At 37.9% G+C, this 26,546-nt stretch overlaps 4 protein-coding genes across 4 annotated transcripts in view; 2 read left to right on the plus strand and 2 right to left on the minus strand.

The window, feature by feature from the left end:
• tln1 (talin 1) overlaps window positions 1–26,546 on the plus strand; it is a 1,269,505-nt gene that overhangs the window by 475,978 nt on the left and 766,981 nt on the right. The window lies entirely within an intron of this gene.
• On the minus strand, window positions 780–8,786 carry LOC103911715 (uncharacterized). The gene is made up of 2 exons (XM_087270147.1): window positions 8,457–8,786; window positions 780–5,415 (listed from the first exon to the last, which is right to left on the minus strand). The coding sequence occupies exons 1-2, from the start codon at window positions 8,759–8,761 to the stop codon at window positions 4,494–4,496; spliced, it is 1,227 nt and encodes a 408-aa protein (XP_087126273.1). The 5' UTR covers window positions 8,762–8,786; the 3' UTR covers window positions 780–4,493.
• LOC141376299 (uncharacterized) lies at window positions 14,468–21,231 on the minus strand. The gene is made up of 9 exons (XM_087270130.1): window positions 19,612–21,231; window positions 17,779–18,261; window positions 17,256–17,621; window positions 16,957–17,054; window positions 16,791–16,841; window positions 16,305–16,686; window positions 16,047–16,223; window positions 15,794–15,923; window positions 14,468–15,634 (listed from the first exon to the last, which is right to left on the minus strand). Exons 1-9 carry the CDS (start codon window positions 19,736–19,738, stop codon window positions 15,625–15,627), a joined length of 1,824 nt encoding a protein of 607 aa, XP_087126256.1. The 5' UTR covers window positions 19,739–21,231; the 3' UTR covers window positions 14,468–15,624.
• LOC147834986 (serine/threonine-protein kinase pim-3-like) lies at window positions 21,873–23,441 on the plus strand. The gene is made up of 5 exons (XM_087271546.1): window positions 21,873–21,890; window positions 22,511–22,579; window positions 22,694–22,704; window positions 22,790–23,181; window positions 23,311–23,441. Exons 1-5 carry the CDS (start codon window positions 21,873–21,875, stop codon window positions 23,439–23,441), a joined length of 621 nt encoding a protein of 206 aa, XP_087127672.1.

Below are 26,546 nucleotides of genomic sequence, written 5' to 3' on the forward strand. Positions count from 1 at the left end.
GATTACTAACATTTTATGAAAATACATCTTTACAGTGGAGATATAAATATCAAATACGTAACACATCATCATCATATTTATGTTGCATTGTCAACTAAAGCTGTTTTCTTTTTATTTACTGTAAACTTGATAACTTTTTTTCTGTGTACGTCTCATAAATGTTGTATTCCATTAACATTTCCAGTCTACGCAGTGAGCAAATGTTACCCGTCCTTTCTTAAGGACTACAGTAATGAAGTAAAGGTGAAATAAATTTAATAAAGTCACTGTATTCAAAGGTTTTAGCACAAATACTAAAATAATTGTACTTTAAAAACAAAAAAAGGAAAGTCAAATCTTTTGATCGTACCAATCTCAGAATTAAAAACCTCAACTGAAAATCAACATTTGTGTAACTGATTTGTGAAACTTCGGTTTTCCCCACAGTTTCAAGACATGTGCTATAATGAATTGAATAAACTAAATTGGCTGTAGTGTATGTTGTGGAAATCTGAGTGTATGGGTGTTTTCCAGTACTGGGTTGCAGCTGGAAGGGCATCTGCTGTGTAAAACATATGCTGGAATAGTTGGCGGTTCATTCCGCTGTGGTGACCATCACTGATAAATAAAGGGACTATGAATGAACGAACTATTTGTTGTATTAATGTGATGAGTTTTAAGTAGAGGTAAAATTGATGATGTAACAACCAACAGGATGAAGTGAGGGGATGCTTATGACTTTGTGGAAATCAGGTAGGCACATTTAAAAAAACAGAAGAAGAAATGACTAGTCAAGAAAATACGCCAAGTGAAGTTTATTTTAAAACAGTTCAGCTTTGTCTATAGATATTAAACCATAAAGGGTTATTCACCCAAAAATTTTAATTAACCTATGATTTACTCAACCTCAAGGCAGGATGTACTGGATATGACTTTCTTCTTTCTGATAAATCCATTCATAGTTAAGATTCAAAAAGTGTTTATACATTTTAAAATATAGATACTTTAATTAAATGCATTGATTCACTACACAAAGACTTAATTTCATCAATTAGAGCACTGTGGGGCTTGTTTTACTGTTGCATGCATGTTCTGTAGTTCAAAAGGGACTGACTGAACTTAGAGTTGTATTTTATGAGTTTAAAGAATACGAATCAATCTGAACATCCACAGATCATCATATTATTATCACCTGCCCGAACGACCAATACTTATTTTATCAAGTTTATTGGCACTTATTTGCTCTAGATAAAAAAAAAAATTAAATCACCATAAGAGCTAAATAATACGACGCACTTTCTCACAACACAAACAAATTATGAAAATGCCTACATTTTCTCACGACACTTACAAAAAGAAAGGAACACAACAAAAATGTTTCAAGGGGACCCTAAAACTTGACGGACGCTTCTGTTAAATGTTTATTGTGCCGCGACTAGAGCACAGGGATGTTGTAGGTGATCTTTGAAAGGGGAGTTTTTGGTTTGTTTATTTTCACATCCTTTTTTCCTTGCCTTTTGTATTTTATTAGTCTAAAGATATTAATCAAAATGATATTGATTTGCGCTCATGAAGTAATTGCTTCGTACTGTTTTTCTTTTTACAAACGTCGGGTGATTTAAAAACACAAACGTTTCAGCACAATCCCTTCCTCAGTGTGTCACACATTTTTGAATAATAACATTGACAAGATTAACGCAGCAAAGACGTTTCTTTAAAAATCGCGAGCGCACAGGGCAAACTTAAGCACATTAAAAATAACCAAATCGCAGAGTTGATCACATTTTAGGGTCCACCTGAAACATCTCCACTGTGTTCTGAGCTATTTGCAAGTGAAAATACAGACGTTTTATTGATTTGTTTGCGTTTTGAGGATTTGCAACATGTGTGCTGTCAAATCGATAAAGATCGTTTTTTAATTTGTTGACATTTTTTGTAATTGTGTTGCGTTTTCTTAAATAGCAGCATGTTAAGCTCTCTCAGCCACCGTACTTAAAAGTGTATTCAATAGTTTACATGTGTATGTTGCTTCATTACAAACATACAATACACACAATATATATGTTAATAGTTAAACTAACAAAAGATGAATTTTTTCAGGTGGCACCGAATTAAGCTTATAATTGACTGTATTGAGCAATGACAAGCTGTGATGAGATTGTTGCATTACTGTTACTCTATCCAATTTTCAATATAAGAGTCCCATGTACATAAGAAAGTAGTGTGTTAAACTTAGAACTTAAAGACACATTTTCATTATTGTTTTTATCTCACTAGGAAATTTTTTATGGCCAATCAAATCCTGGTGACGGGTGTGCACATTAACCCTGATGTGCTGTTAGGGATGTTTTGATTTTGAGTCTTAATGTGGCCTCAAATTTATCTGTGTTTCAGCAAAAGGAATGATTTTGGTGACAAATCTTACTTTGACACACATTTTGGAAAATACTTTGAAATGTTTCAGAAATTCAACACTACACTGGGCAAATTGACTACCCTTTCATTATGTTTGTGGCTGTTTTTGCCCCATTGACCACCTTTATAATGACATTTTTTGATTGCAAAGCCAGGACACCATATAAAGCTTTTGACTCATAGGTCTCAAACTCAATTCCTGGAGGGACGCAGCTCTGCGGTTTTGCGCCATTCCTAATCAAACACAGCTAATAAAAAATAATCAAGGTGCTCGAAGGAGTCTTGAACACCTTCATTAGTTGGATCAGCTGTGTTTGACCAAGGTTGGAGCAAAACAGTGCAGAGCTGCGGCCCTCCGCGAATTGAGTTTGAGACCTATGATTTAAAGCCTTCTTGGTTGTTGCTAGTTTTCCCAGTCGGGAAGAGGTCAAACTTCCCTTAATATGTTTGAGAAAATAAAAAATAAGCAGCTCAGAACTCAGAACATGGTACGCGTAGCAAGTGTATTTATGCACACACACTCTAATTTGTTGGTTTTTCCTCCATAAAACTTCAAATGCAGTTAAGGTCAGAATTATTAGCCTCCTTTGAATTTGTTTTTCTTTCTTGAATATTTCCCCAATGATTTTTAACAGAGTAAAGAAATTTTCACAGTAAGTCTGATAATATTTTTTCTTTTGGAGAAAGTCTTATTTGTTTTATTTCGGCAAGAATGAAAGCAGTTCTTAATTTTTAATAGCCATTTTAAGGTCAAAATTATTAGCCCCTTTAAGCTATAAATTTTTTCGATAACTTAATTGCCTAAATACTCTAACTTGCCTATTTATCCTAATTAACCCAGTTAAGCCTTTAAATGTCACTTTAAGCTGTATAGAAGTGTCTTGGAAAATATCTAGGAAAAAATTATTTACTGTCATCATGGCAAAGATAAAATAAATCAGTTATTAGAAATGAGTTATTAAAACTATTATGATTAGAATTATGTGAAAAAAAATCTTCTCTACATTGAACAGAAATTGGGGAAAAAATTAAACGGAGGCGAATAATTCTGACTTTAACTTTAAATATCAGAAACTTTTTTGCACAGGCCTAACTAACGGCCTACTCACACTATGCCATCTGTACTGTGCCCAGGTCCGTTTCCTGGATCGTTTGAGAAGTGTGAGTGCGCTGAATCGGGCTCAAGCACGGTTCACTTGGCCGGCCCTGGCCCGGTTGGAAGAGGTGTGCCTTAGCGCGGTTCACTTGGGCCAAAGCCCGAAACTGAAAGCGAGACGTGACGTTTAAGGGGCTGTTTAATATGGATTTATTAATCATTCTTACTGTTCAGTGATCGCAAACTGCCTTAGTTTATTAAAGACGCAAACCCCTCACAGCACGACAGCTGCGCGCCTTCAGCAGACCTCCTCATTCCTGCAGCACGAGAGCTTTATGATTGTTTATGAGCGCCAAAAGTAGCGGATCTGTTTGGCGAAATATCTGACTGCGTGTCTCCGCATCCTTAAGGACTGTTTGGCGAAATATTTGACTGCATGTCACTGCATAACAAACCGACTGAAACGATATAACTAGAGAAATCTCCTCTGTGCTGCTGAGTGAGAGAGCGCGTCTCACTGAACAGCACAGCAGCGATGATGTAAGCATGAGGAGGCCCGATTGTGGTGTGAGTGCGGGCCGTCTGGGGAGATGGGAGGGGGGACAAGCGTGCTGTGGCCCGGTTCGAGGCAACTGTACCTAGTGTGAGTACGGCCTAAAGGGTTAATGGGGCCAACTGAAGATTGACAGTAAAAATCTAAGGTTTTACCTCTTCCCAACAGTCAAAAACACTAACAATCAAGAATGCCCGATTAATTGGTGTCATGGCTTTACAATCAAAAAATATCACTATAAATGGAAGTCAATGAGGCAAAAACAGCCACGAACATAATAAAAGGGTAAACAAATTGAACAGTACACAAGTGTTACATGAAAGTGTTCTGATTAAAGACAATAATCCAAATTTATCTGAAACAAGAAAGTCAAACACATCACGGATGCTTTTAGGGAGAGTTAATCAAGGGCTAGTGTTCATTTCAGGGTGAACTAACCCTTTAAATGAGCTAATCACCCCCCAGACCATTGGACACATGTTCATACTGCCAATCCACTTGTCCAGCAGGGGAGTTGAAGTACTTTTTATAAGTGTTTCGAACACTCTGTGCTTCATGGGATGCCCGATATCCCCCCATTTGCCTAAGCGGTTCGATGACCACGCAACCGCTGCCGTCGTCCTCTTGTAGATCTTGTATATTCTGTTCTGATGGACTCACGTAATTGCACAGGATACAGGCTGCTTTTACTGCAGAATCAGCAACAGCGGGGCTCACCTGTAAACGGCGCTGAAAGAATCTGAAACGTTGGCTGAGGTTGCTGAAGCAGTTTTCTGAAACCTGGCGCGCTCGGGACAATCTGCAATTGAAAACTTTCATTTCCGGGAGGAGCTGTCGCCCGGGGTATGGCCGCAGGAGGTACGGTTTCAGTGGGAACGTTTCATTTGCCACTATCACGTGATTTACCTTTCCGAGTTCAGGAGCACCAGGAAGTTCAGCTGGTGCTGGGAAGTTGAAGGCTCCATCTTGAAGTGCTTTGCCAAGTGCTGAATTTGTGAAGATGCCCACATCACTACTGCTTCCACAGCTGCCCACGTCTACCACTAGAAAGCGGTAATCGGCGTCAGTCAGAGTTAGCAAAACCACTGAAAATGTGCCTTTGTAATCGTAAAGGAACGTGGCTGAATTTCCAGGGGACTGAACAGCGATGCGTTTCCCGTCTATTACTCCCAAACAATTAGGGAGGCTCCATCGTTCTTGAAACCTCTTTGCGATGCTCCGCCACACATCTTCAGTGGGCACTGGCATGTACTCGTCTTTTAGGCAGCTCCAAATGGCATCACATGTCTCCGCAACAACCCGTGCCACTGTAGAGATGCCGAGGCTTAGGCTGGACGCAATGGTTCTGTATGAATCCCCAGTGCCGAGGAAGCTGAAATAAAAAACACACATGCAGTATTTCAAAATCTAACAATGTGTAGGCACGAATGCTGCATAGCATAATCGCATTATTATTAGACCTCCTCATATGATGGTAAAGTGCTTTGTGTGTTTGGCAATATACAGTAAAGGCTGGTGCAAGGTCTGAAATTTTCATATGCTTTTTTTTTTTGTATTTGTTATCTTAAAAATTTGATTACAGGGTTCCTACGGGTGCTGGAAATCCTGGAAAATGCTTGATTTTTAATAAAGTGTTTTCAAGGTTAGAAAAGTGCTTGGATTTTGGAACCTGCTTGAATTTGAAATTGCAGGGCTCGAAATTGCGACCCTTTTGGTTGCATATGCGCACAAATTTTTATATGTGACCTCAAAAAATATTTGGGAGCATGTGTGCCAGTGCATAAATAGATGCCGTGTGACCAGTTTTCATTGCAAAATGTTCACCACATGTGCGTGTTTATGAAGCTAATATGCCAAAACAATCTGAATTAGAATTGTTCATTTCAATTATTAACAAATGTGTAAATAAAACTGATTACTATATGCTATTAAATGTTTTAAATTTGAATTTCTTTTAGTTAAGAAATTCAAATTCAAATATTTGTAATTGAATATAATAATCAGTTTTATGAACTTACAATTATCAATAATTCAAATGAACACGATTCAAAATCAGATTGTTTTGGCATATTATTAGCTTCATACACATTTAAGAGACATTTCCCCAGAATGCATTTTTGCACCTGAAACGCCAAACCAATGACTGTAAAAAAAAAATAGCAATGCACATGTATTATTATGAACGAAATCGAAACAAAATCTGACTGTAAGCTCATTTCTTGAGGCATCAACTTGGGTAGAAAGAGACCAAACTTAAAAACAATCTTCATCCAATAACTGGACTTTTTTATTGATTTTTTTAATCATTTTTGGGTGAACTATCCCAATAAATCTATGCTCTAAAGTATTCAACAATTTCAGTTGAAAGAAGTCATATTGTGGTTTTTAAATAGGACAGTGGAATGAAATGTGAAAAGTACATACAACATATATAAACGGAATTAACTGTAGTTGTTAAGTGCTGGAAAAGCATGAAAATGCATCTTGAAAATGCTTTAAAAAAAGTGCTGAAATTTCTCCGGTTTCCTCCCACCATCCAAAGGCATTAAACAAGTATAACAGTTAAGCATTTGTCTAACCCCTCTGTTCCCTTAGTTACCGCAGTCAGGGAGTTCTGAGATCCACCGAGCTCAGGCTCCCCTCTCGCTCTGCCAACGGGAGGAAACCCCGGGCTCGAGGATCCCTTGAGCTCGGGGCTCTCTCCCGGGACAGCATGCCAAACAAGCTTTTATAACTCATCAGCTAAGTGTGAACTCTTGAGACAAGATAAAAATAATATAGTGATTGCATTTTGAAGGAAAGTAGTGGACTAAAAGTACCAATACTGAACTAAAATGTGCTCAAGGGAAGGTAAAAGTATTGAGGTGAATTGGTTTTATATTCACTCATTCGTTCAGTGACAACTTGTGGCACTCCCTATATTGTTTATCACGGCAGTTTGAATATTCAGTATGAAATAACCCGCAAATGTGACTTGAAAACAACATTAACACTGTTTATTTGACTGTAAACAATGTTGTACGTTGATAGTCACTGGCTGCTAATATGATTTCGTTATTTAGATTTTGCAAATAATACTTTTATGAAATGTAATTATTAAGGAGAAAGTCCAAATATGTGAATATAAAACCAACTTTACCTCTATAGTAAAAGTACACATTTTAAAACTACTTAGTAAATTACAATTCCTGAGAAAAACTACTCAATTACAGTAATTTGAGTATTTGTAATAAGTTACTTTACACCACTGTCTATCGTACATACAATAACATTAGGTATAGAGGTAAAGTTGGTTTTATATTCGCACATTCGTTCATTTAGAAGTCCCTATATTGTTTACCACAGTGGTTCTCAAACTGTGGTACGTGTACCACTAGTGGTACGCGGGCTTCCTTTTAGTGGTACGCGGAGGAATCAAATATATCATGTGTACATGTTACATATATTTCAAAATGTATAAAAAATGATTTATATATGAATATAAGATGACATATAGCCTATATTTCTGAGATCCAGAAATTATTATTTTTTTTTTTTAGAAAAGTAACCTACTATTTTTAACTTTTAAAAGAACATTTTAATTTAAATGTTGACATTTTTTTTGTTTGTTTGTTTGTTTTTTGCTTATGTTTTTTTTTTTTTTTACAAATAAGCACAGTCCAGTGTTAATGTTCAGACTATTTATAATGTTTAAAGTGACTGACGATAATAAATATTCTTAATAGTAGGAATTAATCTGCCACATTTTTGAACTGTGCAAAGCTGTAGCAGCTTTACTAGGCCAACTACGCTACTGTTTTTCAATACTGCTCTGCATGGTGGTACTTGGGAGAGACAATTGTTTTCTGAGGTGGTACTTATTAAAAAAAAGTTTGAGAACCACTGGTTTACCATGCTACTTTGAATATTCGACCGGAATTAGCATGCAAGTGTGGCTTGAAAACAACATTAACGCTGATTATTTGACTGTGAACAATGTTGGACTTTGATAGTCACTGGCTGCTAATATGATTTTGCTATTTAGAGTTTGCAAATAATAATTTTATGAAATTATATTATTAAGTGGAAAGTCTGAATGTGCGAATATAAAACCAATTTTAGCTCTATAAGTTACATTAGGTATACATTAGAAACAACCTTCTGAAAAAGTGTTGGACTGATCACCAAATAAACAAGAGTCGTTTCTACAGCACAGACAATCACCTTGACATATTAGAAACGACTTTATAATAAAAGTTTCATTTTTTAAATTAAAAGTTTAATACATATTTTAATGTATTAACAGTACTAGTTCAGATCGTCCAACACCACTTAAGAGCGCATACAATGACTTTAAGTTATAATACTATAAACTCATGGGGGGGACATTTGTTTATCATAACAATACACAGTTTGCTTTCTGTTTCCACTCACCGTAAACACACTGCCAAACGCTGCTCGGGGTTGATGGGTTTTCTGAAGTTTGTTCGTGATTTGCAGAGTGAAGGAGCCACCAGCTTCAGCAAACTTTCAAACTGACTGACAGACACCCTGAAATAGCGATGGAAGCGGTCGTGATACAACTTTAACTCCTTTATCAGTCTGCGGAAATCCCCGTGCACTTCTCTCTCCTCGAGTATAGGGTGCACCCAATAACGTCTCTTTCTTTTCCTCTCCTCTTTAAACAGCATAAATATAAACTCGTCATCGCTACTGCTGCTGCTGGTAGACAGATCCATCACCCAGTGTGCTTTCTGCTGTTTTGAGCATGAGCCGATTCAAGGGACTCTTCTTCTCAGCGGTTAGAGACTACAGGACGATTAGTTCAAGAGCGCGTTGCACCACCTAGTGTGCAGGCGTGAAAAAAAGTTTTTTATATTCATAAAAGATCAGCAATGTATGGAAGCCCGTTCCCGACACAGAATAAAAAATAAATACAACGTAAAAACAAATTATAAAGTCAGAAATCTAAGTTATAATGTCGATATTGCGAGTTATTAAGTCAAAATTGTGAGTTGTTAAGTCAGAATTGCGAGTTATAAAGTCAGAATTCCGAGTTATGCGGCATGTGCTATAGGTGAATTGAAAAATCTAAATTGGCCGTAGTGAAGGAATGTGTATGAGTGTGTATGGATGTTTCACAGTATATATATATATATATATATATATATATATATATATATATATATATATATATATATATATATATATATATTTATATATATATATATATATAATTTTTTTTATTTATTTTTTGCTATTGAGTGACTATAAAGTTCTAATCATTTTTAAGTGGTTAATCTGGCATCAGATTATGGCAGGTGAATTTTAACATTACTTTGATTAAGCTTGAATTTAAGACTTGAGGGTTGCCTGAGAGTTAGCCTGCCCAGGAACAGGCTAGTTTCCCAGCATAAGTTGCCAGTAACTAAGTTTGAACTATCTTTTACAAGATTAAATTTCACTGATGTTGATCCTGGACCATCAACATTCATATTCACTGATGTTGATCCTGGACCATCGAGATTCAAATTCAGTGATGTTGATCCTGGACCATCAAGAATAAATTTCACTGAAGTTGATCCTGGACCATCAAGAATAAATTTCACTGATGTTGATCCTGGACAATCAAGATTCAAATTCAGTGATGTTGATCCTGGACCATCGAGATTCAAATTCACTGATGTTGATCCTGGACCATCAAGATTCAAATTCACTGATGTTGATCCTGAACCATCGAGATTCAAATTCAGTGATGTTGATCCTGGACCATCAAGAATAAATTTCACTGATGTTGATCCTGGACCATCAAGAATAAATTTCACTGATGTTGATCCTGGACCATCAAGATTCAAGTTCACTGATGTTGATCCTGGACCATCAAGATTCAAATTCAGTGATGTTGATCCTGGACCATCAAGATTCAAATTCACTGATATTGATCCTGGACCATCAAGATTAAATTCAGTGATGTTGATCCTGGACCATCAAGATTAAATTCAGTGATGTTGATCCTGGACCATCAAGATTCAAGTTCACTGATGTTGATCCTGGACCATCAAGATTCAAATTCACTGATGTTGATCCTGGACCATCAAGATTCAAATTCACTGATGTTGATCCTGGACCATCAAGATTCAAGTTTACTGATGTTGATACTGGACCATCAAGATTCAAGTTCACTGATGTTGATCCTGGACCATCAAGATTCATATTCACTGATGTTGATCCTGGACCATCAAGATTCAAATTCACTGATGTTGATCCTGGACCATCAAGATTCAAGTTTACTGATGTTGATCCTGGACCATCAAGATTCATATTCACTGATGTTGATCCTGGACCATCAAGATTCAAGTTCACTGATGTTGATCCTGGACCATCAAGATTCAAATTCACTGATGTTGATCCTGGACCATCAAGATTCAAATTCACTGATGTTGATCCTGGACCATCAAGATTCAAGTTTACTGATGTTGATACTGGACCATCAAGATTCAAGTTCACTGATGTTGATCCTGGACCATCAAGATTCATATTCACTGATGTTGATCCTGGACCATCAAGATTCAAGTTCACTGATGTTGATCCTGGACCATCAAGATTCAAATTCACTGATGTTGATCCTGGACCATCAAGATTCAAGTTTACTGATGTTGATCCTGGACCATCAAGATTCATATTCACTGATGTTGATCCTGGACCATCAAGATTCAAGTTCACTGATGTTGATCCTGGACCATCAAGATTCAAATTCACTGATATTGATCCTGGACCATCAAGATTCAAATTCACTGATGTTGATCCTGGACAATCAAGATTCAAGTTCACTGATGTTGATCCTGGACCATCAAGATTCATATTCACTGATGTTGATCCTGGACCATCAAGATTCAAGTTCACTGATGTTGATCCTGGACCATCAAGATTCAAATTCACTGATATTGATCCTGGACCATCAAGATTCAAATTCACTGATGTTGATCCTGGACAATCAAGATTCAAGTTCACTGATGTTGATCCTGGACCATCAAGATTCAAATTCACTGATATTAATCCTGGACCATCAAGATTCAAGTTCACTGATGTTGATCCTGGACCATCAAGATTCAAGTTAAGTGATGTTGATCCTGGACCATCAAGATTCAAGTTCACTGATGTTGATCCTGGACCATCAAGATTCAAGTTCACTGATGTTGATCCTGGACCATCAAGATTCAAATTCACTGATGTTGATCCTGGACCATCAAGATTCAAGTTCACTGATGTTGATCCTGGACCATCAAGATTAAATTTCACTGATGTTGATCCTGGACCATCAAGATTCAAATTCACTGATGTTGATCCTGGACCATCAACATTCAAGTTCACTGATGTTGATCCTGGACCATCAAGATTCAAATTCACTGATGTTGATCCTGGACCATCAAGATTCAAGTTCACTGATGTTGATCCTGGACCATCAAGATTAAATTTCACTGATGTTGATCCTGAACCATCAAGATTCAAATTCACTGATGTTGATCCTGGACCATCAAGATTCAAATTCACTGATGTTGATCCTGGACCATCAAGATTCAAGTTCACTGATGTTGATCCTGGACCATCAAGATTCAAGTTCACTGATGTTGATCCTGGACCATCAAGATTCAAATTCAGTGATGTTGATCCTGGACCATCAAGATTCAAGTTCACTGATGTTGATCCTGGACCATCAAGATTAAATTTCACTGATGTTGATCCTGGACCATCAAGATTCAAATTCACTGATGTTGATCCTGGACCATCAACATTCAAGTTCACTGATGTTGATCCTGGACCATCAAGATTCATATTCACTGATGTTGATCCTGGACCATCAACATTCAAGTTCACTGATGTTGATCCTGGACCATCAACATTCATATTCACTGATGTTGATCCTGGACCATCAAGATTCAAATTCACTGATGTTGATCCTGGACCATCAAGATTCAAATTCACTGATGTTGATCCTGGACCATCAAGATTCAAGTTTACTGATGTTGATCCTGGACCATCAAGATTCAAGTTCACTGATGTTGATCCTGGACCATCAAGATTAAATTTTACTGATGTTGATCCTGGACCATCAAGATTCAAATTCACTGATGTTGATCCTGGACCATCAAGATTAAATTTCACTGATGTTGATCCTGGACCATCAAGATTCATGTTCACTGATGTTGATCCTGGACCATCAAGATTCAAGTTAAGTGATGTTGATCCTGGACCATCAAGATTAAAATTTACTGATGTTGATCCTGGACCATGAAGATTATTTTGAGTTCAAACATATAAGAATTTAAACATATAATCAAATAATACGGCTGACAGAAAACTGCAGATTGGTCAATAGGCTACATGTGTAGCAATATATTTTAAAATATAGGCAATTATTTAGGCCTATTAACATGAAATTAAATATTTGTCATAATACATTAAAATTGTGCTTGCACGTGTGTGTGTGTGTGTGTGTGTGTGTGTGTGTGTGTGTGTGTGTGTGTGTGTGTGTGTGTGTGTGTGTGTGTGTGTGTGTGTGTGTGTGTGTGTGTGTGTGTGTGTGTGTGTGTGTGTGTGAGAAAGAGAGAGAGAGAGAGAATATGCATTTACTGCCAATTGTTGCTTGCAAGGAAAAGTTTTAATGCAGTGCAGGCTTCCTGTAACATACAAAATGTGCTAAATGTAAGCACATTAGATCCATGTCCTAATTACTCCACTCAGTTTATAGCTTTAAAGTTATTATTTGAGAAATGTAGTTTTCTTCTTTATATTAGCCAGTGCTTCTTCTCCCCGTGTTCATGTGGGAGTGCTCCATTTCCCCCAAATACAAAAACATGTGGCATGCGCTATATAGGGTAATTGTAATTGTACCCTACAATTGTAATTGTAGGGTAATAATAAGCTAAATCGTCCGTAGTGTATGAATGAGAGTAAGTGTGTAGTATAAATGTTTCTATACTACACTGTTCTGTTGGCTGTTCAATCCGCTGTGGTGACCCCGGATTAATTAAAGGCACTAAGCTGAAAAAACACACACAAACACACACACACACACACACACACACACACACACACACACACACACACACATATATATATAATCAACAGGAATATAAAAGAAGATAATTTAGTTTGCATTTGTTTTGTTTGCAATCACTTATTTGAATTTAAATATAATTTTTATATTATCATTCTATTCTTAAAGTTGCGAGCATGTGTGTGTGTGTGTATATACAGTTGAAGTCAGAATTATTTGCCCCCCTGTTTATTTTTTCCCCAATTCCTGTTTAACGGAGAGATTTTTTTCAGCACATTTCTAAACATAACATTTTTAATAACTCATTTCTAATAACTGATTTATTTTATCTTTGCCATGATGATAATAAATATTATTTTACTAGATATTTTTCAAGACACTTCTATACAGCTTTAAGTAACATTTAAAGGCTTAACTAGGTGAACTAGGCAGGTGTAAATAGGCAAGTTATTGTCTAACAATGGTTTGTTCTGTAGTAGACTATCGTAAAAATATAGCTTAAAGGGGCTAATAATATTGACCTTAAAATGACTTTTTTTTTTAATTAAAAACTGGTTTTATTCTAGCCGAAATAGAACAAATAAGTCTTTCTCCAGAAGAAAAGAATATTATCAGACACACTGTGAAAATGTCCTTGCTCTGTTAATCATCATTTGGGAAATATTCAAATAAAAAATTCAAAGGGGGGCTAATAATTCTGACTTCCAACTATATATATATATATATATATATATATATATATATATATATATATATATATATATATATATATATATATATATATATATTTTTTTTTTTTTTTTTTGCTTTTAACAATATATATATAATATATAGTTGGAAGTCAGAATCCGCCATTAATAAACCTGACTTACCAAAATAAGCTTGGCTTTTTCTGTAAGCTTGGTTTATGGAATAGCCCCCATGAACTTCTCTTGGAGCTGTATACATGAAAGCTGTCAAACACAGTCCAGTTACTCAAGTCTAAACTGTGGTTCCATTTGGCTAAACAGACTCCACAACTTAGTGTTAAATCATAGTAATCACAGTATATGGCACTACTGGGTTGTTAAAGAGATTCCTTCACCCTATAATGAATATCCTGTCATCTTTTACTCAGCCCTTACTATGAGTTTCTTCTGTTATACACAAAAGAAGATGTTTTGAAAAATGCTGGAAACCTGTAACTATTGACTTCCATTGTGTTTGTTTTCCTACTGTGGACATCAATGGTTACAGATTTTCAGATTTGTATCTTCTTCAGTGTTCAACAGAGGAAAGAACCTCATCGGTTTGGAAGCACGTGAGTAAATAGTTGAGGGAGAACTCTCTCTTTAATTGAGTAAGGAGTCATTTAGAAAACTCACAGAAATGATGATCAGAGCTTCAGTTTGATTCACAGGATTTTATTTGACTTATTAGCCAACAATACATAGAAGCAGTTCATCACAAAACAATTCAAAGAACAATTCATTACAAAACAATCATGAACACTTCATTATAAAACAATCAGTCTCTCTTATGACAGAACACCAGATTCATTAATGAGGGAGAAAATAGTCGAGCAGATCTTTGATGACACTTTAGAGGAGAAAACTGTGACAGCACTGGAGTTGAAGTTCAGTTCAGTTCAGTTCAGTGTGGTTTAATTGTCACTGCTGAAAGTCCAAACACTGAAGAGCAAATCCATCGATGCGCAGCTCCACAAGTCCCAACCAAGCAAGCCAGCGGCGACAGTGGCGAGGAACAAAACTTCACCAATTAACAAAAGTGAAGGAAAAAACCTCGAGAGAAACCAGGCTCGGTTGGGTACGACCATTTCTCCTGTGGCCAAAGGTCTTGTGCAGAGCTGCGGTCTAGGCACCATTCATTACCATTATTGTCATTAATTACTCAGCTCATGTCCTTAGTTCAAATTCATGTTTAGTTCATATTGAGAACACAAATGAAAACATTTGAGATGAAATCTGAGAGCTCTCTGACCCTCAAACCGCACGTCCAGAAGAGCGCAGTGCACTGTATGTGTGTCGCACTGCTGACGTTTAACCCAGAGGCCTGCGCGACTTCCTCTCATTTAAACAAAGCGTGGGCACATCTGAGGTAAATGTCAGCAGTGAACACACACACAGTGCAGGACAGAGCTCTCATGGTTTGATGATTTGATTTCATCTCAAATCTTTTCATTTGTTTTCTGAAGATGAGGAAAGGTGTCAGGGGTTTGGAGCGAAACTTCTTTAATGCAGAAAGAAAAACACAAAAATATTAAAACAAAAATAATGACTTCAGAAGTCCTGTACTGCACTGGATGTGTGTCGCACTGCTGACGGATAACCCAGAGGCCTGCGCGACTTCCTCTCATTTAAACAAAGCGTGGGCACATCTGAGGTAAACGTCAGCAGTGGACACACACACAGTGCAGGACAGAGCTCTCATCAACACACTGACACTGAAAAGTAAGATCTGAGGGGTTTGGAATGACATGAGGGAGTAATTAATAACTGATAATGTTAGTTTAGTGACTTTAATTGTGCTTTCCACTTTCTCACTTTAGTGTTTTCTAAAATGAAGAAAAACAACACAAAGTTATTTAAGCAGTGATATGAAGGGCTGTCAAATAAGACTTGTGACTCTAAAAGAGCAGAAGAGGAAAGAACAGGAATAGCATGAAGAAAAGAAAGACTGAAGATGTAGTTTTGTGCTCGGTGTGTTCCTCTACCTCCTCTTGTTTAACTGCTGCGCAGGATTTGGGGTCGTTGGATTGAACCACCGGTGCTTTTCTAACTGATGTAACTGCAGCCGCTCAAGTGGACAGCGGGCCAAACACTGGGAAAGCAGGTTCTGGCATGCTGAAAAGTGACACAGAGAGTGTGAAATATGTCTGTAACCATTATATTCAATGCTTTTTTACTCATGACTGACATATTTTATTCTGTCACTGAGGCTGAGATTGTTCAGAGGTGTCTGCTTACCTGGAGTTAACCTGGGGTGTGTCTCAAGGGATGCAAACATTATTGAATCTTTGTCAGAAAAGGGCAATTCTGCATGCAATATATCGTACAGCACGCTGCCTATTTGCCAAATGTTTGCCGGGTCAGCATAGAATGTGGGATCCTTGAAAACCTCAGGTGGCGTGATCCCACTGGCTCCTATAAGAGAGACATTTTCAGAATTCAGTCATTTCATAAGACAATACTGTGAGCAAAGAAACTAACAAAACGCCAACTCACCTCGAAATTCACTGCTGTTGAAAGGCTCGCTGGTAATGGGCCAAGCACAACCAAAGTCGATCAATTTGAGCTGTAATCGGGGTTTCGTCACCAGGATGTTCTCCGTGTGGATATCGCCATGGAAAACTCCACGCTCAGTGCAGAACTTTACAGCTCGGATCAACTGACGAATTAACCGGCGTGCTCGCTTTTCACTAATTCGCCATTTCATTGTGATGTAATCAGCCAAGGTCCGGCTTGACTCTGGGTACTCCAAGACGAGAAGGAAGCTGCTCTCATTCTCAATCCAGTCGTGTAATCCGATGATATTTGGGCATTGCGGAGCATTCATCAACCTGAGCATCATTGCCACTTCCGCAAGCACAGGTGTGGAATGACCATCCTAGAAAGAACAACAGATTTCAAAGATATTACCAGAGCAGAATGACACAAAGTACAGAAACAAAAACTGGAAAATGTTATTGTTGTGTGAATTATTCAACTTACAATGTTGAGATATTGGTCCTGTTTAAGCTTGGTTATAGACTTCAGGGCAACCTGCGGAAAAAAACAGTCAATTTTTCAAAGTAAGTGGCAAATTAAAGCCAACAAACTATTAATATTTAATAATTAGGAGGAAAATGCTGACTGAATGTAAAAAATAGTTCTCTACCTTTTCACTTTCACGAAGTTTGTGAGATGCCACATACACCTTGCCAAAAGCTCCTTCTCCAATCATGCTGTCTACTTTAAAGTCAGACAGATCAAATCCTGAAACACACAAAAAGAGCAGGGAGATTTACTTGGATTGTCTGGTATGAAACGGATCAAATAAAAGACTAATAAATCCTTTAAATCTGGATTTAATGCAATGAGCTGAAAGCAGTAACTTCTACCAGAATTGCAGGAGTAAACTGATGACAAATTATATTAATTATGAGTTAAAGAAAACAGAAGGAAATGATGACTTACTACGAGTGGGCACAGAAGCCTCTTTAGGCTCTTCAGGCGCTGGGTCTGGCAGACATACTGACTCAGGGTCAGCGGGTTCTGCGATTTCAGGCATAATTTCAGCAGGCACTGCCTCAGGGTCAGCTTCATTCTCCAGCCCTGGCTCAGACTCTGGCGCTGACTCAGGCTCGGACTCGGACTCGGACTCTGACTCTGGCTCTGACTCTGGCTCTGACTCTGGCTCAGGTTCAGGTTCAGGTTCAGGTTGTGGTGTAAGATGCTGGACTATATCTGTGTCACAGCACAGGAAAGGGCGCGTTGCAGCCTTCAATACTCTCTTGAAGAAAGCAGAGACTCTTTTCCCTTTCCTTCCTTTTTTAGGTTTTTCTAAAATGAAGAAAACAAACAGAAACATCTCCATGAACAGAGCTGCAGCTACTAATTAATACACAACCAACAGCACAACAAATGACACTGTCTGATTTACAAGCTAAAAACAACAAAGCATAAAAATAACAGATGAACCAAATTCAGGATGACTCACCATCAGTCCCATCAATATCAGAGGGGTCTTGAACAGACGGAGGCGACTCAGGACAGGCCGAATCTGCATCCGTCATGTTCCTAATATTGGTGAGGCCATGGACACTGATTGGCTGAGGATCTTCCAAGATCTGTCCTGGCAGACACACCAGCTCAGTGTCAACATGACCTGTCAGGGCCGTTGAGGACTCAGGACGGGCCGGATCTGCTGTTTGCTTGATCCTGGAGGGGCCCGGAACACTCAACGGCTGAGGGTCTTCACAGACCTGGCCTGGCAGCCACACCGGCTCAAGGTCTGCATGTGCTGCGACGGTCCTGGAGGGACCTGGAACAGGCAGATGCTCGAAATCATCGATATCCGACTGTGGTTCAAATGGAGCCACTCTGTTCCGGCCACAGCAAAGGAAAGGGCGCTTCACAGCCTTCCATGCTCTCTTGAAGAAAGCAGAGGCTTTATTCCCTTTCCTCCTTTTCTCTGGATTTTCTGAAATAAAGGAAATGAACAGGGAAATATTAGAAAACTCTTTAACCACAGGTTCAAAATAGACAAACTGCTGTAAATTAGACATATAAAAGACAATCACACAAAACAAACAACAATAATAAATGTACAATTATAATAGAAAATGTTTGAAAACTGAAATTAATTATGTGGATTTGCAAATCATTTCTAAGATGTAAAATGACAAACACAAGCTGACAAATAGTCTGTAAGTCATAAGTCCATATTAGACATCAGGAAAAATCCTAAAATCAACTATTTAGCAAAAATAAACATCTCACTCCTGCTCACACAAAATGCAAACTATTATAAGAACTGACTTTGAGTCAATATAATACTTTTATTTGTTTGTCAGTGGGTGCTACATCTACATCTACATTCTTCCTCAAGCACCACTTCTCCACCACAGAAAAACTAATGAACCTAAATCAACATTGTTCAGCTTTCCATTAGCAATCGTCAAACTCAAAGAGAACAATTCCTCTCACTCTGGAGCTTCAGTAAGAAATCTGTGAGTAAATTATAACTTTAATCATTTAACAATTAGTCTTAGAAATCCAAATGAAAATAGAAGTCTTGCTCCAGAACTTCAGTCACAGAAACAGAGCTGTAGACATTTATTATTATGGAGGTGAAGTTGGTTTTATATTTGCACATTTTTATCATTTAACAGTTCGTATAAGTTGTTTACCAATATTGGGTCTGAAATTGCATGTAAGTATGACTTCAAATCAACATTAGCACTATTTAACTGACTGTAAACACTGTTATATGATGATAGTCATTGGCTGTTTATATGATTTCCCCATTTAGAATTTGAAACAATATTTTTCTGTTATATTATTAAGGAGAAAGTCAGAATGTGTGAATATAAAACCAACTTTACCTCAATTGTATTAATTCATCCCTGCTTGAACAAATAAAGACTTAAATATAATATTCTCACTCAGTTTGCTAAAATATAACAATTATTCCTCCACACCATCAAAAACTAAGAACATTACTGTGCAGAACTACACAAAGGATTTCAATTAAAGTAAAATTAAAATGTTTTTATCAGTAAAGTTAACAAGGCACAATTTCTGTTGAGTGGAAATGAGAAACTTAAAAGCCAGAATGTCAATACATAAAATATCAGCAGGGCTCAAATCACAGAGTCAGAAAATATTCAATATCACAACTACACTACACAATTACAAACATGAGAGGTTGAATATTTGACTTATGTCGGTAAGTCGCCTTATATGGCGATATATCAATATTATTATTATTATTATACTTTTTATTAAATAATGCGTGAGAATACACTGTTTTTGTAAACTGTCATCTCACCTGTTGGGCTTCTCATCACGGTAGGAGGTGTAGGAGAAGCCATCGTATCACTTTGATGATGGTTGACAAATACTGTCTTAATCAAATTAAGTCGAGTAAAAAACACAGCTGACGTGTTATTTGCCATTTGAGATGCAAAACAAGTCGCTAAAGTCGATAATCACTGTTCACTCTACTCGTTCGTTTGTCACTCTGAGGAATTTCTGAACTGTGTTCTGTCCTATGACGTAACGGCGTTCTATTTATGACATCATAGGTGAAGTGAGCTACATTGCTTCTTCCAGACCCTTACAACTTCAAGATATTTTTTGTTACTATGACAGTAAAACTGATATATCAGAGAACTACATTATTAACTTTTTTATTTTGTATGGAAAATATTTTATTCACAAATAAAAATTCTCCAATTCGCAGCCATCTATTTTACATCTTTTATAGTATTTGTGGTTTTTAATAAAACCCCTAGACTAGTTAATAACAAGAAAAAAGATAGATTCTTGGATTATTCTAATAAATATTTTGGAAATATCACGGATACATAAGTCCTTGTTTCCTCTTGCTGTATTTGTGTTATGTATGTATCTCTGTTTAATTTTATTTATTTATATTTTTCTCTCTTTTGTTTCTCTTTTAATTAAATTTTTTATATGTTTATATAATTTTTCCTGATCTATTATTATCATTGTTTTTTTGTGTAAAATTGGATTTTGTACGTTTATTATTGAAGTCAATTAAAAAAATACAAATAAAATAAAATCAATGAAAAAAAAAAAATCGGTGAGCTGTGCGGGGTGATCCATAACGGCGCTCTGCTCGGTCAAGTTTTGTTGAGATCCACAACTCAGTTGTTGTTTTTGTCAGATAATAAATTTATAACAAATAAAGTGTGACACATACCCTGATGAAAGCTTTAGCAATTATTATCAAATTATATCAGAAATATCAGTATAAACTGCAGCTGTACGAGCAGCACCAGCGAAGATACATTCATTATCTTTTACCAATAAAGTATACAAACCTGAATTAAATGTATTTATCAATAAATTTACAAACATGTATTAAAGTTTTAAATCACAGTCAATAATAAGTGGACATTTGTGATTTAAATGTAAAAAGTTGAATAAGAAATATGAAGGGTTGGGCTAAAATAGTCTATAAATTATTAGTCCACAAGAGAAAGAGAAAATGTTTTGTGATTTATAGGGAAAATAACAAACTGGACCGCACAAATAACCTCACTAGAAATTGTCCATCTGAATAATAAAACAATAACAACAGTAATAATTATTATAATGTCCTTCCTTTTTAATTCCTCTCTTGTAAATAAGTCAAATTCACTGATAATGACAATCATTATATAATCGCTAAGATATGATCATTATCAGTGGATTTGACTCGTTATATAAAACACTTTTGGTGCTGGACACTTTATTAATGGTTTTGTGGTAAACAGCAGCTGCCATTTAATATTAATTGAACATTTTAATTTGATAATTTCAGTCTAATAAAAAATAAAACAAATTAAATGGAATAAAACAATAATAAAATGAAATAAATACTTAAAGGAAAATGTGAAGGATGATGATATTATTCTCCATTCATGAAATCTACAGGCATCATAAACTGCTTCCAGAACAGTTATTGGATTATTTTCTGAGGATCATATTTAATATTATTTACGCTAAATTATTGACTATTATATTATATTATTATTATATTTATTATATTATAATTAAATACAATTATTGACGATTCAGGCTAAAGCAGGGCATTACAAAAGGTCATGTGACTAACTTCCCTGTCGTCACTTCTCGCATAAATGTAAGGCCTCTTAAAATTATTCCAGAATTTTATTTAATTTCTTTCTAATTTTATTACAAAATCTTTTAATGCGCTTTTATTTTAATTGCTATAGCAACGCGTGTTGATATAAATTCGGACAAATCAAACCCATCGCAATCTGTTGGTTGAGAGACGAGGCGAGTTTGCAGAGCATTTCTGTGCGGATCCTGAGATTTCTGAATCTGTTCGAGGATTTCTGAGAGAAGACTAATTATAAAGAGCACAACTTCTTTAATCAGTTTTTATTTTAGTTCTTGTTTTCTGATTGTTTCTTTAAACATTTGTTTTTGTTGTATTTTCTAATTTTCACTTCGTTTTGTTCTTATTTTTCCTTTAATTTCCTGTTTTAAATAAATTTTCATATTTTATCTGTATTTTCTTGTTTTATTGCAGGTTGGAGGAGATTGTCCATGTCCCACATGGGTGAAGAAAGAGAGGTGAGTGTTTTTAATTTGTCATTAGTTTGTCATTGGTTTGTCACTGTATGATGCTGTACGATGATTGATTGATATGAAAAAGATCACAGAAGTTAACATGAAACAAAAATTATTAAAAAAATGTTTTAATGTTTGTTTTTATTCTTTAAAGCAATTATAATGATGGAAACTGCAGAGTTGCTCAATAAAAACTGCAAGTTTCTTCTGAAAGTGTGATGAAAGTGAGCAGTAAAAGTGTTTCTATGTGTGATTTATATTTAACCTCAAGCCATTCCAGACCCAGGAGTGCTGCTTTCACCCAGACAGCAGCTCTGGACACAGACACACAGGACGGCACCGCTGAGCTTCCTGGATATTTTCTCCTCTGCCTTCACATTTGGCTGATTCTGCATCCACAGACCAGAGGAACAGCAAGAGGAAAAGGCAAAGCAGCAGCCAGCAAACACCGTCCACCTCTTCCCGGAGACCGGCCAAACGCTCTCGCAGAGGTCAGCACAGCTCAAATCTTCCAGATCTTCTGGCTCAGTTAGGAAATGATTTGTCATTGAAGACACTGCAGCATGTTTTCTCTTCTCTCTTCATTTCTTGTGCTCTTCTGTGTTGCTGACTTGTAACTGAAGGGCCCGTTGCTGGGGCGAGGTGGATTCGGCTCTGTGTTTGCTGGGGTCCGCAGGTCTGATGGACTACCAGTAAGAGATCTTCGTCCCTCCTTCATTCAGACATGCTTTAGAAATGTTGCTGTCAGTAAATGTCATGTGTCTCCATCAGGCAGGTGTGATTTACTCTGCTTTTTCTGTCTGCAGGTGGACATCAAGTACGTGTCGAAGGACCGGACCCCCGAGACACTGAAAGTTGTATGTTTTGGTGTGAATCTGTGGTGTTTGCTGTGTTTGATTCAGTCCTGGATATAATGGAGGGTTTGTCCTGCAGGACGGTCAGGGTCGGCTGCCGCTGGAGGTGGCATTAAAGACCCACATCACTTCAGCTCCTGCCTGCCCCAGTGTCCTGCAGCTGCTGGACTGGTTTGACCGTCCCAGACGGTACGTCTTGATCCTGGAGCATCCGGCTCCTTGCCAAAATCTCCAGAGCTTCTGTGAGGAGAACAGCTGTCTGGATGAGCGTCTGGCTAAGGAAGTGCTGGGGCAGCTGATCGCGGCACTGAAACACTACGAGAACCACGGCATTCTGCACCGGGACATCAAGCCAGAGAACCTGCTGATCTCCCCACGACATCAAGCTGCTGGACTTCAGCTGTGGAGATCTGCTGAAGCGCTCGGCCTACAAATACTTTGCAGGTGGGTTTGAGTTACAGAAGGAAACGTTCTGTTGATGTTTGTGAACGTCTGCTGATCAACTAAAGGGAATTTGTCTGTACTGGAGCATTTGGAGCAGATGTTTGTGGTCTTCTTGTGTCTCTCAGGCACTCCTGCATTCGCTCCTCCTGAGTTGTTTCGCAGACATCGCTACAATGCCACTCCAGCTACAGTCAGGTCAGTAGGAGTGACGCTCTACAACATCCTGTGTGACCGTTTCCCCTTCAGAGGCGCATAGAGGGTCACGTCCAGAAGCAGACTGACCTTCCCTAGGAGCTTGTCAACAGGTAAGAGATTCAGACACATTCAGAGATGGCGTGGCGAGCGAGCAGAAGTGTGTTGTTGTGTGTTTCTGAAGACAAGGTTGTGTGTAATAGAGTGCCGTCAGCTGATTCGCTGGTGTCTCAGTGCAGCGCCGGCTGATCGGTCCAGTTTAGATGATCTTGAGCGCCTTCCCTGGTTACACTGAACAGGTGGCCACTGACATTACACTGATCTGAATCCAGCAGTCTTGGTTCGGCTTGTATTGTCAGGTTCAGTTTAGATAAACGCTTTCAATGACTTGTAGAAGGAGAGCAGGAGTGGCAGAGGAACTGAGGAGAACAGATCCTGATCCTGAACTTCCTCTACTTCATCTGTGAGCCTCTGTGTGAAGCTGGAGGAGCTGAAGACACACACACACACACACACACACACACACACACACACACACACACACACACACACACACACACACACACACACACACACACACACACATCAGATCAGAGTGCTTACTAGTATAGTGTGTTTTTCAAATGAGAACACGCAACGGAACAAATACATCATTCAAGTAAAATAAGCCTCGAGTGATTTGAATAATTAAAAAAGGTTATTTACACCCTGTCCAAGTTTTCTTTTTGTTTTCAAAGAAATAAAATAGATTGTATAGCCAATTACCCAAATACTGTGTCTTTACTGTTTTCGTTGAAACATAAGTCTTTAAAGCTACCTTTCATGTCCAGTAAACGGTATGCAGGGATGAGCAAAAATACATTGAAATGTGTTCTAAAATAAAATACAAAACACCTCAATATTACATGCATCAAAATAAACTACAAAATACAGCAGCCACACAGGTATCAAAGTAAAATCCTGTACTCTGAAAATACAAAATACTTTTATAAGGGAGCATGACATTTTTTTCGCAAACCTTTTATCTATAGGCATATTTGATCAATCTCTTCACCATTAAACTGACTTACTCTTTCGTTTTAGCAAACTTTTTGTACAAATTTCATACATTTCCTGTCTTACAGATGTTCTGTTTCATCACTGTAAAACCACATCTAATGCAGATAATGAGTGGGAATAAAGTACTATATCTCTTTATTGTGTTTCCATCCAGGGTGGCCAGTGAAATTGCAACAATTTGACAAATTTTAAACTGCACGAGTGTTTCAAAAACACTCTATGAAGTATTGTCGTAATCGCCACTGTAGAACCTATTTGTATGTTGTCTGTCTTGTTTTCTTGGCATCTACATCAGCAATCCACCTAAAACTACAATTATTTGCACAGTAAACTCATTATTCCAAGATGTTTTCAGTTCTTCTTTAACTGGAAGAGTCTGTTTACCATCTTCGTGAACACTAGTCATGTGCCTCATTAGGAATTGCATAGAAGACATGGTCCCAACAAAAACTGTTTGTATCTACCCCAACCAAAAACCATGGATCAATGGTGAAGTTCGAACAGCCCTATCAGTGCGAGCTTCCGCTTATAAATCCAGAAATGCTGAGGAACAAAAACAAGCAAATTACAACCTCAGGAAAACCATCAAAGCAGCAAAACGTCAATACAGAGACAAGGTAGAGGGTCAATTTAAGGGTGCTTTCACATCTGCCTTATTTAGTTCGATTGAATCGCACTAGAGTTCTTTCCCCTTTTGGTACAATTCGTTTGTGCAGGTGTGACTGCAGCAATCGTACTCGAGTGCGCACCAAAAGCGGACCAAATAAGCGTACCTGCTTGAAAAGGTGGTCTTGGTACGCTTTCAAACGAACACTGGAGCGGTTTGTTTGTGGTGAGAATATGATTCGTACTAAAACAGACCCAACCGCAAAAAAGTACTGCACCTTTTGGACTAATTCCGCTGCCTTAGGCCGATGCGCTGTGCATTATGGGATGTGGAGGAAAAATATTTGTTGACAGCACTTTACCAACAGAGAGAGAGAGAAGGAGAGGGGAAAACATTACCTGATGGATCTTTGGTAATATTTCCACAAGATGACCATGTCGCAGTTTAGCTAAATTAATTCACGCCTCCTCCTGAAGTGACGAGCGATGCATTAAACACTGTTTTCCAGCCGCGGCCGCACTTCATTTTCGTAATGTATAGTTTGTCTAAAGCAGGGATACAATCAGCCAGCGCAGTCGTCCCTCTAGAGTAAAAGGTTTTGTTTACCTGCGGGAGTTCATTGGCATTTTCCCGCATGTGAATTCTGACCAATCAATAAGCAGTTTAGGAAATATGTTCAACAACATCTGGCCAATGAGAGATGTGGATTTTGTCAGATGACTGCATTTTGGTTAGTTTCAACTGGTTCAAACCAAAGCCAGCAGTGTGGTGTGAAAACGACCCAAAGACGGCAGAAGATGCAACAATATATCATTTATTACCCTTGGTCCGGACCAAATGAAGCGGACTACAGATGTGAAAGCACCCTAACACCAATAACGCAAGGAGCATGTGGCAGGGACTTAATTACATCACGGACTTTAAAGGTAACAAATCCGTAAACATTGCCGCGTGTCTCCCGGACGAGCTCAACTAATTCTACGCCCGCTTTGAAGCCCAGGACAGCCGCGGCCGAAACCAAAACTGCCAGCACGCTCTCTGTTTCTGTCACGGGCGTAACTAGATCTTTCCGTCACGTGAACATCCGAAAAGCGACGGGCCCAGATGGCATTTCTGGACGTGTACTTAAAGCACGCGCACAACAGCTAGCGGGAGTTTTCATGGACATCTTTAACCTCTCGTTTTCTCTGTCATTGGTTCCCACATGCTTTAAGACAGCTACTATTGTGCCCATACCGAAATCAGCTAAAGCCACATGCTTAAATGACTGGCGTCCGATTGCTCTGACACCAATCTTCAGCAAGTGCTTTGAGAAGCTGATTAAAAAGCACATCTGCTCTATCCTGCCCGCTCACACTGACCCTCTTCACTTTGCTTACAGAAATAACCGCTCCACTGATGATGCAATTGCTTTCTCTCTGCACACTGCTCTGTCTCACCTGGAAAACAAAAGCACATATTTGAGAATGCTGTTTGTGGACTACAGCTCAGCATTCAACACCA

This window comes from Danio rerio, chromosome 10, assembly GCF_052040795.2.
Source record: "Danio rerio strain M-AB ecotype USA chromosome 10, GRCz13ab, whole genome shotgun sequence".
In the NCBI taxonomy this organism is placed as follows: domain Eukaryota; kingdom Metazoa; phylum Chordata; class Actinopteri; order Cypriniformes; family Danionidae; genus Danio; species Danio rerio.